At 46.0% G+C, this 15,278-nt stretch overlaps 1 protein-coding gene across 2 annotated transcripts in view; it reads left to right on the top strand.

Moving 5' to 3' along the window:
• The window catches only part of LOC144132383 (uncharacterized), a 53,633-nt gene that overhangs the window by 35,172 nt on the left and 3,183 nt on the right, over positions 1–15,278 (top strand). The window contains exons 4-5 of one of the 2 annotated variants that reach the window (XM_077664741.1): positions 5,476–5,547; positions 6,023–6,100. In XM_077664741.1, coding sequence (XP_077520867.1) covers positions 5,476–5,547; positions 6,023–6,100 — 150 coding nt within the window. The remainder of the gene's footprint in view (positions 1–5,475; positions 5,548–6,022; positions 6,101–15,278) is intronic. The other variant, XM_077664742.1, reaches the window with a different exon arrangement.

The following is a 15,278-nucleotide window of genomic DNA, read 5'->3' as shown; positions in this document are numbered from 1 at the left end:
ATCTAAAGGTTAGCGATTCTTTCTTTGGAGTTACAGTCATTGCAACTGCTTTTGTGTGTGTTAATAGGCATTTGTCATGTGGAACACAAGGCCTGTAATTTAGCGAGTGATGAGTTTAAGGTTGCTTGGTCGTGAGAGGTAGATATTGCATGGTAGATTATGAAGTCATCAGAAAAGAGCTTTATTTTTACTGGTATGTCTGTAGTGATATCGTAAATGAAGACCGCGGCCCCAAAACTGAGTCCTGCGGGACGCCCGACTCAACTGATGAAAAATTGGATAGCACTTCGTCGATGCTGACGGCCTGGTATCTATCAGAAAGATATGCTTCAATACACGCGAGTAACTTGTCATTCTTAAGGATCGGTTTTAGCTTAAGAAGTATCTTTTGTGGGATACGCGATCAAAGGCTTTTTCAAAGTCAAGAAAAATTATGTCAATTTGACCTTGCTTATCTAGGGCAGATGCAAGGTCTTGGACTCTTTCTAGCATTTGTGTTACAGTTGATAATAACACAGGCAATGACCACAAAAAGAAAGTAGAAACACGTAGCTCGAAAATTTTGGAAAATAACCATGAAATACACATAATAATCAATACTGGAAAGAAATGCCGACATAGGTGATTCTGAAATGTGGTCATATGTTAGGAGATTCTGTTAAATTACTGTTCGTGGAAGGAAAATATTTAAAACGGTTCCCAAATAACTCAAGCATAGCGTAGTATCGGCCGAATTAGGCTTTTGTATGCGAGCAGTAAGGCAGAAGGAGCAGAAAGGCTGAAACCTCTCATCAGAAAGAACTTACGATGAGCATTAACCAATACGTAGTCAATGTGCTTAGCCCAAGTGAGGTCATTAGTGATCAAGAGTCCGAAGTACTAATAATCTACCTCGAGAAAATGTTTGATATGATGAATTTTGAGGTTTCGTATTTAAAGCGGTGTTTGCAGTAGTGAGCTGTACAGCTTTGTGGTCCAAATATTCTATCCACTATCTGGCAGTTTGTTTTGGCAGTAATTGATGCGCTAACAAGAGAGGTCGAGCATTGATTGAGAATTGTCCTGAAATTTGGAATTTTCTTCTAACATTTGCTTAAGTCGAAGGCAAATTCCACGTCCAACATAGCTTCACCTTGGGGGTCATGCTTTCTTAACTGAAAAATTTCACCAGTCTACTGGAGGAGAATTAAAATATCCTGACAATATATTACGAATATCGGGTTGAACATTCTGCTCTCAAATTGTTGCAGTTCGCTTCATAAGGCAACGAGAAATTAGGGGGGCCTGTACATGGCTCCAATAATACGTCTAAAGTTTCCATAGCACGTTGTTCAAAAATTGCCCTCTACATTGGTTATATCAGGTATTGGTAAAACTCGCAGTAATCGTTTAAACTGAATGCGAACATCTCCCTTCCCTTGTTAAAAGAAAGTGGTAAAGGAATTCGTCTACTTAGGGCAGGTAGTGACAGCAGATCCGGATCATTAGAGGGAAATAACTAGAAGGATAAGAATGGGGTCGTGCGCATATGGCAAGTTCTCTCAAATCATGAATGACAGGTTGCCAATATTCCTCAAGAAAAAAGTGTACAACATCTGCATCTTACGGGTACTCACCTACGGGGCAGAAACATGAAGGCTAACGAAAACAGTTCAGCTTAAGTTAAGGACAACACAGCAAGCCATAGAAAGCAGCTTTCTATTCGATATTCTATCGAAAGCTTTCCAGAAATCGATAAAAATTATACCGATTTGTCGCCTTCCATCAATACATTCACCAATCTCATGTATAAGCTCAGTGAGAATTGTAGATGTTGTGTACCTTCGTCGAAAACCATGCTGACTGGTCCCCAGAATGCCGTTTTCCTCCACAAATTTCATTACGTGGTTAGTTAAAATATGCTCCAGCGTTGCGCAACATGTGCTGGTCAGGGAAATTGGTCGGTAATTCGTGATATCATCTTCGAGGACTTGTTTATGAATTAGTATAACCTTAGCCCCTTTCTAGCCATTAGGTACTTGACCAGATTCCAGGGATTCTGGGAAAACTTCTAAGAGATAAAAGGAACACCACTCTGAATATCGCTTTAAAAAGCATTAGGAATTTCATCAGGACCTGGGGATTTTTTTTTCATCCAGTTTTAGACGATTGAAAATGCCGGTCTGACTTAATTTAAGCTCACGTAAAGGTTGTATATCAAGTGATTCCGTTTGGGGCTTAGTACCGTCATCCAAAGTAAAAATTGATTGAAAGTATTCATTCACGAGGCATGCCATTTCTGTCCTATCGGTGACAATTCTATCTTTGCTTATCAAAAATTCTAGGTCAGATTTTGGCTTTGCGACTTATCTCCAAAATTTTAAAGGAGCCGTTTTGATAAAACTAGTTAGTGTTTGACTCATATAAAGATCCTTGGCTCGGGTAATTTCTATTTTCAACTCCATAGAGAGTACTATAATAGACTCGCGTGCTGTTTAGAGGCGGATTGTTGAGCCCTGAGACGTTTCAAAAGGCGTTTTTTATGAATAATCGTTCGTGTAATTCATGGGTTTCTTTTGTTGACTTTTTTAGTGCGTATGGAAACAAATCGCTTTATCGAGTCAAACTACACAGTTTTAAACCTCTCCCACGCATTGTTTGCAGACGTAAATTCTAGAGAGATATAACGAGTTAAATCATCTTACCCTAGATCTAGGTTATGTTATATTGCGACATCATCAGCTTTAGAGAAGTCCGGGACGGTCAAGGTTTGTTTAACGGTCAAGGTCAAGGTTTTTTACGTCTGCGTACGGTCTGTAGCCCATACGTTAACGTACTTCATCTGTCAGCCTTCAGTACCACGTTTAACAAAGAACCAGAAAAGAAAAACGCAAAAAATTATTTGTGGCACCATAGCCCTAAAAGAATACACCACGCGCCGAGAAATCTATCAACCACAATCAATCCCACCACAGAAGCACGGTACCCTTCCTTATGTCCGAAGCGGCAACGAAACCATGCCCCATATCCTGAAAAAGGTCGCCACGAAAGGGGAACACGCCTGCGAACAGGGATGAGCTTTCCCTACCTGCTCCCAAAGATTGTCCACACAAAAAAAGCTATGGTGCTCGGCTGCTGACCCGAAAGACGCGGGTTTGATCCGGGCTGCCGCGGTCGGTTTCACTGGAGGCGAAATTCTAGACTCTCGTCTACTGTGCGATGTAGGTGAATGTTAAAGAACCCCAAGTGGTCGAAATTTCCAGGACTCTTCACTACGGCGGGCCCCATAGCCTGAGTCGCTTTGGGACGTTAAATCCCGTTAAACCGAGCCAAACCAAAAAAAAAGCGCAAGGCATTCTTTAGAAAATGACTTGCGCTGATTAGAACGCAAGCTTTATTGACGAAACTAGAAGCCTAAAAAAAGGAATTCAACAGCACAAGAAAGACGTGCGCAACTTCGCAAGAGAAGGCAACCCGGCTGCGTTTTCCGGACATCGCCCAAAAAACCAACTTAGAAAAAACCATCCCCTTCGAAACCGGCAACAGTTACGGACAACGAATCTTACTCAAATTTTTGGCATATTGTTACTAATAAAAATAATGTCAAACACAAAATAGACAACTTGTCACCTCTGTATGCCCAAGAACATAGCTCCACAGCTCACAGCAGGAAAGGACGTAAAGCCCGGCACTGTGGCTCACATCCCAAATGGACCGCCGGTATCCTAAGAATGTACCAACGACTCGATACCAGATGTACGGATATCGGATGCGCGTCCAAGTTCGCCTCGTATACGAACTGGGACGTCCCTGCTGAATGGCTCGTGCAAAAAAAAAGAGGCGGCTAAATGAACGTCCCACGTACATAAACGAGGGACATTTTGACCTCCTTGAGATGCCAGACTTAAGATGTAGGCTTCTCAGAGACGTCCACGGAACGTCCCACACCGCATTTGACCCCCGTATGACATCCGCTAGTCACCACAGTTTGGGTGATCAGACCTGCGTTGAAGAACCCAATATCTGCCCTCTCATCTCTCAGACGCCAGGAAAAAGACGTTTCTTGGACCATTTTGTTGTTGCTACAAACATTTAAATATGGCTGAAATTAGTAATTTTTTGGCATTATTTGAATACCAGAGGGCGAATTAGCCTGCATACGACTTCTAAAGAACTGTGATGCAATTCTGCAGGCAGACAATCTCTGAAATCTTGACATCACGATATTTCTAATTATTTACGCCTCTAACTATTCCGATCACCTTGCAAGGCCCAAGGAGTGCGAGAATAAAAGAAAGGACAAGAACGCAGCTCACACTCTAATCGCTCAAATCACGCGCTTCTCCTCATATACTCTGGTCTGACATGTTTCAACATGTTGTAGTGGTTGATGGATAATAAGCGAAGTTTTTAAATGAAATTTTAGCGTGCTCTATGCAAGGTGAGGAAGGCGCAGTTTGAGATATTGAAATAAAAACATTTTAAGTTGCAGGGTATCATTGTTTCATAAATATTGAAAAAAAAATCTGGGACACAACACTTGAAATAATCTACTATTGCCGTTTACACAATCAGCTTCTATTAGTCGTTTCCCTCTCTCTCTCTCTCTGATCCTTACGATCTCGTCCCTTCGATCAGACTGTATCTACCGGATTTCTGCTGCCAGGAAAAGTGATGTTTTTCTTCACTGCTGTCTTATTGACCGCATTTCAAAACATCTATGGACTAAAGTCATCTGTCAGACCCGCAGACATCTTGACTCTGCCGCTCGTTTCTAGGCGTATATCGTTCTTCTAGTGAATGTGTGGATTTAGTTCAGAAGTATCGATCTTAGTCTGGCGTCAGTCGGACATCACTGGCCGTAGTTTCGCAGGCAGTGGCAATACCAGCAGTTATTGCCCCAATTGAAACTCATGCCGCAGAGAACACTGGTTTAGCGAGTTGTATGACTCGTATGTCGGAGATGCCGGCTGTGTGCCTCTTTGAGACATTTTTTTCGTGCGTGCGCAGCAGCCATTTTACTTTTTCGTTTCCCTCCGGCGTGCTCTCGTTGATGCCAGAAGCACTTGTGTGGAAAACACCGGTGACAGGCCATCTGCGTCTGCTTCCCTCACGCCAGAAAAGCATTTTTCTGGCGGAAAACAGTTCAGTCACTCTAGAAACCATGCAGTAAAGCGCACTGCGCAGCACATGTTCACATAAAGGGGCAGTGTAGGGATCTGAGAGTGCAACATCCGTCTGATTGTGACAGGAATGGAAGTTATGGCCCTCTCCATCTGAAGTACAGCGGCGGAAACATTGCGGCACATTTAAATGCAGACAATAATAGTTTTTATTGAGATAAAAAATAGTTATCCTCACAAAACGTGTCCCTACGTTTGAAGAAACTGATAATAGCACATCTGCTCATGAAAATTGTCTCAGGAAAAAAAAAACACCTTGGATGACCGAGCCTATGTGGGACATATTCATAATCCACAAAGAGTGAATCCGCAGGACATCGACAGGTTCGCTGCCGGCGGACGTCCAAAAGCTGATGTCCGCAAGCCATTCATTGGTTCAGAAAAGGTGAGCCTTGATAACTGGCCAGAAAAGGTATCCGTAAGACATAACGTAAACATTCATTCTCGGCCGCGGATGTTGAAGCCTAAACGGGATGGCCGGCAGATATTTATGATCCAATCGATCTATATACCTCATGAAAGCGCCTTCAATGCTCTGCCAGATTTCAAAACGCTCCAAACGCAATTTTGTTCCTACCGTGTCCTTAAATACTCAAGCCACAGGACCCTGTCACCCGTGAAGCCAGCGCTTACACTCCAAGATTTTTAAATTAAGAAAAGTTTCTTCGGAGATGGCTCCGCATTTACTATTATTTTCAAACCTAAACAGGAAGGAAATTCTTTTTAAAGGTTTAACATCCAAAATAAAACAGCGCTTTGCTAATTAACCGCGATTTCACGGTAACTCATTCCTTCTATAAGCACAACTTACTTGGGCCCTGGCAAAGTTAACCTGTGAACTTTAATTGCTTTCTGTCCAGGGGACCAGTCGCGTCCAAACCAGCAGCTCCCATTCAAAGTCTGGCCACCCTGGGAAATGGCGCCACCATGGCCAACCTGTAAGTACATGGCGAGCGTTAATCCCCACCTTAATAATGCTTGTTAAATCAGTGTCATATCTTAACAACTGATGCTGGGTAATCAAGGCACAATTTTTCTACAGCATTAGCGTTGTAAATTCACCGTAGAGATTCTAGCTACAACAAAAGGGCGAAAACGACCCATGAGAATCAGATAAGCAAAAGTCACACTTAGATGCAGAACGTATACATGTACACATTGCTTTTAGAAAGAACTGAATAAAGCCACCGGAACGTGCTACTTGTAATTCATACTTCATTGGAGGGCCACAACCTGTACGCTTCAGTTTAGGTGCTTTATTCAGACTGTGACCTTCTACTATCCATTCACAGTTTTCATACCGTCAGATTAAAAGCATGGGATAAACTCCTGCGTTAAGAATAAGATCATTTTATTGGTTTGCCGATGTGACCGAGTTATTAAGCACTTTATTAGATGCCGTGAATATTCCATTCTTGGGAAGGCCTTAAAATTAAACAGAATATAGTTATGCAGATAGTAAAAAATATTGGTGCAAACTTAGTAACATTGTCAAATAGGCCAATCATCATCAGCCTTACTACACCCATTGCAGGGCGAAGGCCTCTCCCCCGTCTCTCCAATTAACCCGGCCCTTTGCAAGCAGCACCCACCCTATGTCTGCAGACTTCCATATCATATCCGCCCACCTAACCTTCTGCCGGCCCCTGGTACGCTTGTCTTCTCTTGGAGTCCACTGCGTTACCCTTACGGACCAGCCGTTATCTTCCCTTCGCATCACATTCCCTGCCTAAGCCCATTTCTTCCTGTTGATTTCGACTAGGATGTCATTAACCCGAGTTTGTTTCCTCACCCACTCAGCCCGCTTCCGGTCTCTTAACGTTACACCTATCATTTTTCTTCCCATGGCTCGCTACATTGTCCTTAACTTAAGCTGTCTGTCTGTTGCTGCCGGGAAGAAAGAAAGGAAAGTGCACAGGCCTGCTCACTGACTCAAGCCGATCCACAATCGCTACCACGTGCAGATAGAAGGAGAGTTTAAAGATGGGATAGGAAGACAGGATAGTGAAGGCGCGCTAAAGACAAGGCCGATCCCGGAAGTAGTGCAATACCGGACCACCCGGTGGCGGGAGTGAAGCATCCTTCAAACTTTCCGCCACATTTCCAGAAATAAGTCCAACTTGGACCCGTAACAGATAGCCTACGGGTCCGGATAACCGCGCTGAAACCTTTTCGTTAGCCTCCACGTTTCCGCCCCGTAGTTGAGTACCGATAAGATACAGCTGTTGTACACTGTTCTCTTACGGGATATTGATAAACTACTATTCATGATCTCAGAGAACCTCCCATATGCGTTCCACCCCATTCAATTTGTTCAAGTTATTTCCCTATCATGATCTGAATCAGCTGTCACTACTTGACATATGTAGACGTATTCCTTTACCACTTCGAGCACCTCACTTGCAATTGTGAACTGCTGTTCTCCTGCTAGGCTGTTGATCATTAGTTTGGTTTTCTTCAGGTTAATTTTTAAACCCACCATTCAGCTCTGCCTGTCTGAATGATTGATCATAGTTTGCAAATTCAACTCCTGAGTTATTCAGCAAGGCAACGACATCAGCGAATCGGAGATTATTTAGGTATTCTCCGTTAACTATTATCCCCAACTATTCCCAATTCAGTCCTCAGAATACCTCCTGTAAACAGGCGGTGAATAGCACTGGCGAGATCATGTCTCCTTGCCTGACGCCCTTCCTTATTGGAATTTTATTGCTAACTGTATGGAGGACTATGGTAACTGTGCATTTGCCACATATAACTTTCAGTATTTTGACATGACTCTTCTACACCCTGATTCCGCAGTACCTGTATGACTGCTGAGGATCCCACTGAGTCGAATACTTCCTCGTAATCAAGGAAGGCTCTATACAGAGGTTTATTATATTCTGCGCATTTCTCTATCACCTGATTGATAGTGTGAATATGATCTATAGAGGAATATCCTTAACAGAAGCCAGCATGATCATTTGGTTGATAAAAGTCTAAGGTTGACCTGACTCATTAGCGATTACCTTTGTAAATTCCTTGCAGGAAACGAACAGTAAGCTGATCGGTCTGTAATTTTTCAACTCCTTGGCGTCTCCTTTCTTATAAAATTAAGATAATGTTTGCGTTCTTCGAAGCTTCTGGTACGGTCGAGGTCATAAGGCAATGCGTATATACGGTGGCTAGTTTTTCTAGCACAATTTCCACTCCGTTCTTCAAAGGATCTGCTGTTACCTGATCCTCGCCAGCTGCTTTTTCCCTTTGAATTGCCCCTAAGGCTTCTTTTATTTCCTGTTTCGTTACTGGCGGGATGACGCATTGCTGTGCGCTACTCTCTCTTGCATTAACGATCTGACTACATTGGCTACTGTATAGATATGTATTGAACTCTTCGGCTGCTTTAAATATCTTATCCATATTGACAATGACATTGCCCTCCATTACTTTTAACGCATACATCTGGTTTTTACCTGTGCCTAGTTCCCTCTTCACCGCTTTCAGGCTACCTACGTTCTTTAAAGCATGCTGAATTCTCTCCATACTGAACTTTCTGTAAGACTGGCCTTCGGCTCCGGCATCTTCAGAGGCTGGCGCTTAACGAGGAAGACAATGAAAAGCGCCGAACGCTCCATCCATCGTTCGTGCCCTGGACTGACCGCTACCTCTGGCCTGTACCTGCATGTACCTCTGTTGTTCGCGAAGCAGTGCTTTGCAGGACGTTCCTTATTAAAAGTGGTGGTGGTTCCAGCGATCCCGTCGCCCTGGAGCTTCGTAAACGAGCATTGCCTACCGCCTCTGCGGTGCCTCAGACCGTCACCCAAAGCGCTTCCCCGCTTCTGCCAGCTGTCTTCTGTTCCGGAGCCGCGCGGCGGCGCGACCCGGTCATCTTCAGTTTCACAGATGACATGGATGTGGAGGATTGGTTGGGCTCCTAGATCGCGCAAGCGCATACAATAAGTGGGACGATAGCGTCAAGCCCAACAACGTTATATTTTATTTGAGCGACGTAGCCAATCTTGGTTTCGAAACCACGAGGCTGACATCTCAAACTGGGCAGCTTTCAAAACCAGTCTGACAGAAGTTTTTGGCCGTCCCGCAGTGCGTAAGCTTCGCGCCGAGCAACGCTTGCGAAGTTGGGCCCAGCAAACCGGGGAAAACTTCACCAGTTATATAGAAGATATCGTCAACCTCTACAAGGTGTCAACCCTTCTTTGAGCGAGGCCGACAAGATCAGGCGTATTATGAAAAGCATTGAGGATGATGCCTTCCAAGGATCCCCAGACTGTCTCCGATTTCATCGGCTACTGCCAAAGCTTCGATGAGCTGCGCAAACAGCGCCTTTCTACCCGGCGTGCTGGCTTTCAGGAGGCCACACTTTCCAGCTTGGCTCTCCCAGGGGACGGTGCTCTGGACCAACAGTCGCTCCTCCAGCGCATCCAGCAGTTTGTACGTGAGGAAGTCGCACGCCAGCTGTGTTAGTGTGCCTGCCCGCCTACTCCTGCACCGTCGCTCACTCCCAACCTACAGCGTGTCATCGCTCACCCCTCAAGATGCCATGCATCCCATGCCATGCCATGCGTTTTGTTGCCATTGTCGACAAAAAACAGCCGATCACGCTTTCGGAAGCAGGCCGAAATCAATTCCGAATATGTAGCGAATTTGCACCCTAATCGTAGTCATATACCATAAAAAGAATTCATAAGCGCACGGGGCTAGATACAAACAGACGCCGTGTCTCATCCAGTAGCTTTCCTGGGTGAAGCCTCAGATCACAAAACCATCGCCTCAACGGTGAGAACAAACACAGGCATGGGCATGCATGGGCCGTACTTTTAGAGATTAGTTGTACAAATTGAGGGGCAGTGTATAAAACGCACCCCTTGCTAGATTTACTTACCTATAAATAAAGGTGATGAGGTTCGAAAGGAGTCTATACACTAAATTTTTGGCTGCATGCATACGTCTGATGCAAGTTAGCGTGACATAGGACGAACACGAGAGAGGAAGAGATGACAACGCGCTTAGTTGTAAGATAAGTTGTAAGTAAAAAAATAAATCTCGCGGTCCTGTCTGCCTACCTCGTGTTTGCAATAAGTTGCGCTAACATGTTAACGAACAAATTAGACCAACTAGCGCCGCACCAGGTTTTATTTGACCATGTTTTCATCTTTATAACACACACGCCTTAGCCATTAGCATACATCCATCACCTTGTGATGTTCGCTTAAAGTTTATATGCATATAAATGGTTGTGGCCAAATACTACACTAAGCTATCCATACCCTGCTCTGATGGGCAGCATATAGTCGGTTATGACAACCTATATCAGGCCGTACCTCAGGCCTATCTACCCAATTCCACTGAGACGCGAATTTTTTATTTATCTGGTCAAAACATTTGTGTCACCGGGATTCGAACCCCTGTCCTATAAGCAGTCGAGGCAGATGCTCTAACTCTACGCCATGGCTGCAAAGAATTGCAAAGCATGATGAAGGATTTAGACAGGCGGATCAGAAGTATGATCCTGACAATTGATACGGAGAAATTAATTGTAATGTTCAACACTCTCGGAAGCTAGCAGGTTTTTACGATTGGCATCGAGGCGCTGGAACTGGTAGGGGAATATATCTACTAAGCGCAGGTAGTGACCGCAGGTCCGGATCGCGAGAGTGAAATAGCCACAGTTACAATGGGGTGGAGCACATGATCATGAATGTCAGTTCACCCATACCCCTCATGAAAAAAGTCCATAACAGCTTTATACTACAGGTACTCGCCTATGAGCCTGTAGAGGGACAGAGACTTAGTCCCCAACAAATTATTGGAGCGCGATGCGTACGAAGCGAACAGGCCGGGAGCCTGGAATCAACTGCATATATTCTACGCCGTGCGTGGGCCCACATAGCCAGCGCGAGCGCTTTTCTCGAGACGAGGAGGCACAGCATTGCTGATGAAGATAGTGCCACTACAGGGCTCCCTCCGCGGAGAGGATGGAGGATGGTAATTAACAGCAGGGCGCCCATGAGACATGCTTGCTGACGGCGCCGATCGAGGCAGTGGAAGAAGAGGGGCTTGAGAATTCGTGGTGGGAGTTGAAAGAGAAACGTGTGTGATGAAGGCGGGTTTCACGCGGTCGATGGCAAATATTTCGTCTCGTCCATCGACGGACATCTTAAGAGTTTTCTCATCCCGCTGCAGGACGGGGTAAGGGCCATCGTAGGGAGGGGTGAGCGAAGGCTTGATGACATCATGACGCACAAGGACATGGGTGGACGTGGCGAGGTCTTTGCCCACGAAGACTTGCGGTGTCGATGGACTTTGGGTCGTGTTGCAGGCGCCTGAAGAGCAGGCGTAGTTTTTCAACGTAGGTAGGGGGCGAGATGTACTCGGTGAGGGCCGGAATGAAGAACTCGCCTGGCAAACGGATGGTACTCCCGTAAACCGTTTCGGCCGCCGTTCACTGGAGATCTTTTTTAAAGGCTGATGAAGGCTGAGGAGGACCAAAGGAAGGGAATGGGGCCAAAAGGTGTGAGTTTCGCGTGCAACAAGAGCAGCCTTCATCTGTTGCTGCAAGCGTTCAACAATGCCGTTCGCGGAGGAATGATACGCGGAGTAGTGAAAATGGTGTACGCCAAGTAAAGTTCTCAGGCCGAGAAACAAGGCGCACTCAAACTGGCGGCCACGATCCGTCGTCACTACAGTGGGGCAGCCGAAACGGGAAATCTCCACTGAGTGAAGTCGACAGCACTGTAGACGCCGTGATATCAGCCAGCGAAAAGGCTTCGGGCCACCGTTTGTAGCGGTCAACACACGTAAGTATGTAGTAGAAACCTCGTGACGGAGGAAGAGGGCCAACAATGTCGACGTGGACATGGCAGAAACGACAGTCAGAGGTCCGGAAAGGGTGGTTGGAGGATGGCGTGTGGCGCGTTGTTTTGGCACGCTGACATTGTAAGTTCTCATGAGCCCAGCGACCCAAATCTCGGTTGACGTTTGGACACACGAACCTAGACGTCACGAGCCGCTGCGTAGCACGGGTGCTGAGATGGCTTGCGCTGTGCAGCTGTGCAGCTGTTCGAAGACTTGGCGGCCGAAAGCGGTGGGTACAAAAGGCCGTGGAGAACAACTGGAAACGTCGCACACGATGGTGTCCGAGCACAACGGCAGGGGTTTTGGCGACAAGGTCAGAGAGCCAGGGTTGGACTGAAAGTCTTGAAGCTCATTGTCTAACACCTGTGCGGCTATCCGGGCTTCGAAGTCGTGCGCACCTGATCCAAGAGCAGCGTCACGGGAGAGCGCATCGGCGGCATTGTTCGCGGGACCTTCGATGTGTCTTATATCAACCGTAAATTCAGAAATAAAACTCAGGTGCCGTATCTCTCGTGCATTGTATGAGCTCTGATTCACACGAAAAGCAAAAGTTGTGGTCCGTAACCACATTAAAAATGGCTCCTTCCAAGATGTGACGGAAGTGTCGAATGGCGAGATAGACAGCCAGCAATTCACGGCCGAAAGTACTCTACTGCGTTTCTGCGGGCTTGAACTTCTGGGAGAAGAAACCCAGCGGGCACCAGCAGTCGCCCTGAAGCTGTTGCAGAACGGCGCCTACAGCTGCACGAGAAGTGTCTTTGATGAGAAGCAACAGGGCGTCGGCCAGCGGGTGCATGAGCAGAGTAGCGTCGGGAAGGGTGTCCTCGGCGGCTTAGAAGGCAATTTCGGCAGCTGGCATGCACTCGAGGGGACTTTGAGGACCATGCGGTGACTTTAAGAGATCGGTGAGGGGCAGGGTAATGCGGGCCATGCCGGGCAAGAAACTCTGTAGAAGTTCAGGAGGCCGAGGAACTCGCGAAGCTTGCGAAGAGACTTGGGGCGAGGAAAGTCGCGGATGGCGCACACCTTGCTCTCCAAAGGGCGAATTCTCTGCCCTTTGACGTGATGGCCAAGAAACTTGATGGCGACGACGCCAAAAACGAGCTTGGCCGGATTTATGACGAGACCGTGCTCTTCGAGGCATGAAAAGAGCAGGCGTAGGTGTTCAGCGTGTTCGTCTGACGAGGAACTGGCAACCATCAGATCATCGAGATACGCAAACACAAAACGCCGGCCACGAGTTACCTCGTTAATGGAGCGTTGGAATGTCTGAGAAGCGTTCCGCAGGTCGAAGGACATACGGACGTACTCGAAGAGGCCAAACGGTGTTAAAATTGCAGTCTTAGGGATGTTGGCAGGCTCCACCGGGGTCTGAGGGTAGGTCTGCACCAGGTAATTCTTGAAAAATATCGTTATGCCATGGAGGTCGGCCGCAAAGACATGAATATGAGGAGGAGGATATTGATCCGGGACAACGCGGGCGGGCGTTAAGGGCCGAGGCGAGGCGGCGCAGCACTGCTAATGATGATAGTGCCGCTAAAAGCCAGAATCGTGGAGGCTAACGAAAAGTGTTGAACTTAAATTGAGGACAACGCAGCGAGCTATGGCGAAGAAAACAACATGGGTAATGCTGAGAGATAGCAAGAGGGCAGAGGAGGTGAGGGTACAAACGCGGGTTAATGACATCGTAGTCGATATCAAGAGTCACAAATGGGCGCAGGCAGGGCATGTAATGCGAATGGAAGACAATGAATGGTAATTAAGAGTAGCGGACTGGATAGTAAAAGAACGCAAGCTTAGCAAGTGGGCGGCTGAAAGGTGCGCGGCAGAGATAGAGAGGTTTGAGGTGATAAGGCGAGCGCAGCTGGCATAGCACAGAATTTGCTGGACAGATATGGAAGAGGCCATCGGCCCAATGTGGGCGCTGTCAGGCTGATGGTGATATTTCGCCCCACGGCCTTCTCGGTCTTGTTTTAGTTTCGCTTCCATCATCCGAGTGATATCTATGGCTTCGAAACTCACTACAGGCCATGTCAAGCATGAAAAAAAAAACTCCAAGGGAATCTGCTTCTTCGTTAGTTGTGATTCCGGCTCTGGAAGCAGGGTTGCTTTAGCGTTCAAGTGAATTCAAACGATGCAGTAGCAATTATATGGCAGTTATTTAGCCTCATGATATATGCGCGGAATTCTGTTGTTATAAGTATCGCTCACCTGTTCAAACTGAACGGAAACAGCATGACAGAATAAATACAACTATAAATTATTTAGCAGTCGCTGGCGAATGTCGTGTGATGATCTACTATACAAAGGTCTTACGCGCGATTAGAAAGAAGAAAACATGCAAACAAAATTTGTTATCCGTACTGCACTCGGGAGCGGCTAGCTATAGCAGAAATGACCATGTGGGGATGGGTGCAACGCCTAGGTAGACGGGGACAGCAGAAATTATTATTGTGGTCATCTATCGTCCTTTAAGCCTGCCTTGATCATGCCGTGCGTTGAGGTGTTCGGTTGCAATAGTGCCGTAGCGGCTCGTGTGGCCTGACACTGAATGAATGATTAGCGCTTTCAAAATTTGAGACGACGCATGTGTTACACAATTCTGGACGAATGCGCACGGCTTATCCCTTTCGGCGACGCTAATCCATCGAGTGCGAACTCGAGAAAATAGACAAACGCGTCGCTAAAGCAGACGAGCACCCCGCTAAACGCGTTGATAACCTGGCCGAAAGCTATACAAAATAAGATGGATATCTAGCAGTGCCTATGGTCGTCCAAGATAGTACAAGGCCCTCCTGCATTAGATAAATTCCTTTCGGAACCTTCTCTCCTCGAGAGATAGATCGCAAGTTGTTCATTTACCATCGTTCATCGTGATTTCAAATTTCTTGCCACGCGATGTTGTTGATAGCAATTTTGTGTCTAGCTTTTTCACTGAAATAGGATTTTTTTCAGTTCTGTCGCAAGGAGGAAGTTTGTGTTAGGTCTTTTAAAACCTGAGCGGTATTATGCGTTTACTTACGTAAACACTGATGTGTTAATACCCTGTACAAAGTGGCATACATATTGAATGCCCCTGTAAATCCACTTCGTCTGTGGACATGCCAAGGCTCGTAGTATTACTAAATAAATAAATAAAACCTCAAATTAGTTACCACTTGATAAAACCTGTAACCCGCTTCTATTGTATTTCAGCTTTAAATGGGCCTTTCTGTATTGCAGGGCAACGTTCCATTATAATTTATTTTTGCTGTATGTTTG

Source organism: Amblyomma americanum, chromosome 5, assembly GCF_052857255.1.
Source record: "Amblyomma americanum isolate KBUSLIRL-KWMA chromosome 5, ASM5285725v1, whole genome shotgun sequence".
NCBI lineage: Eukaryota > Metazoa > Arthropoda > Arachnida > Ixodida > Ixodidae > Amblyomma > Amblyomma americanum.
Note: the sequence above shows the minus strand (reverse complement) of the source record. Positions and strands in the feature narration are given on the sequence as shown.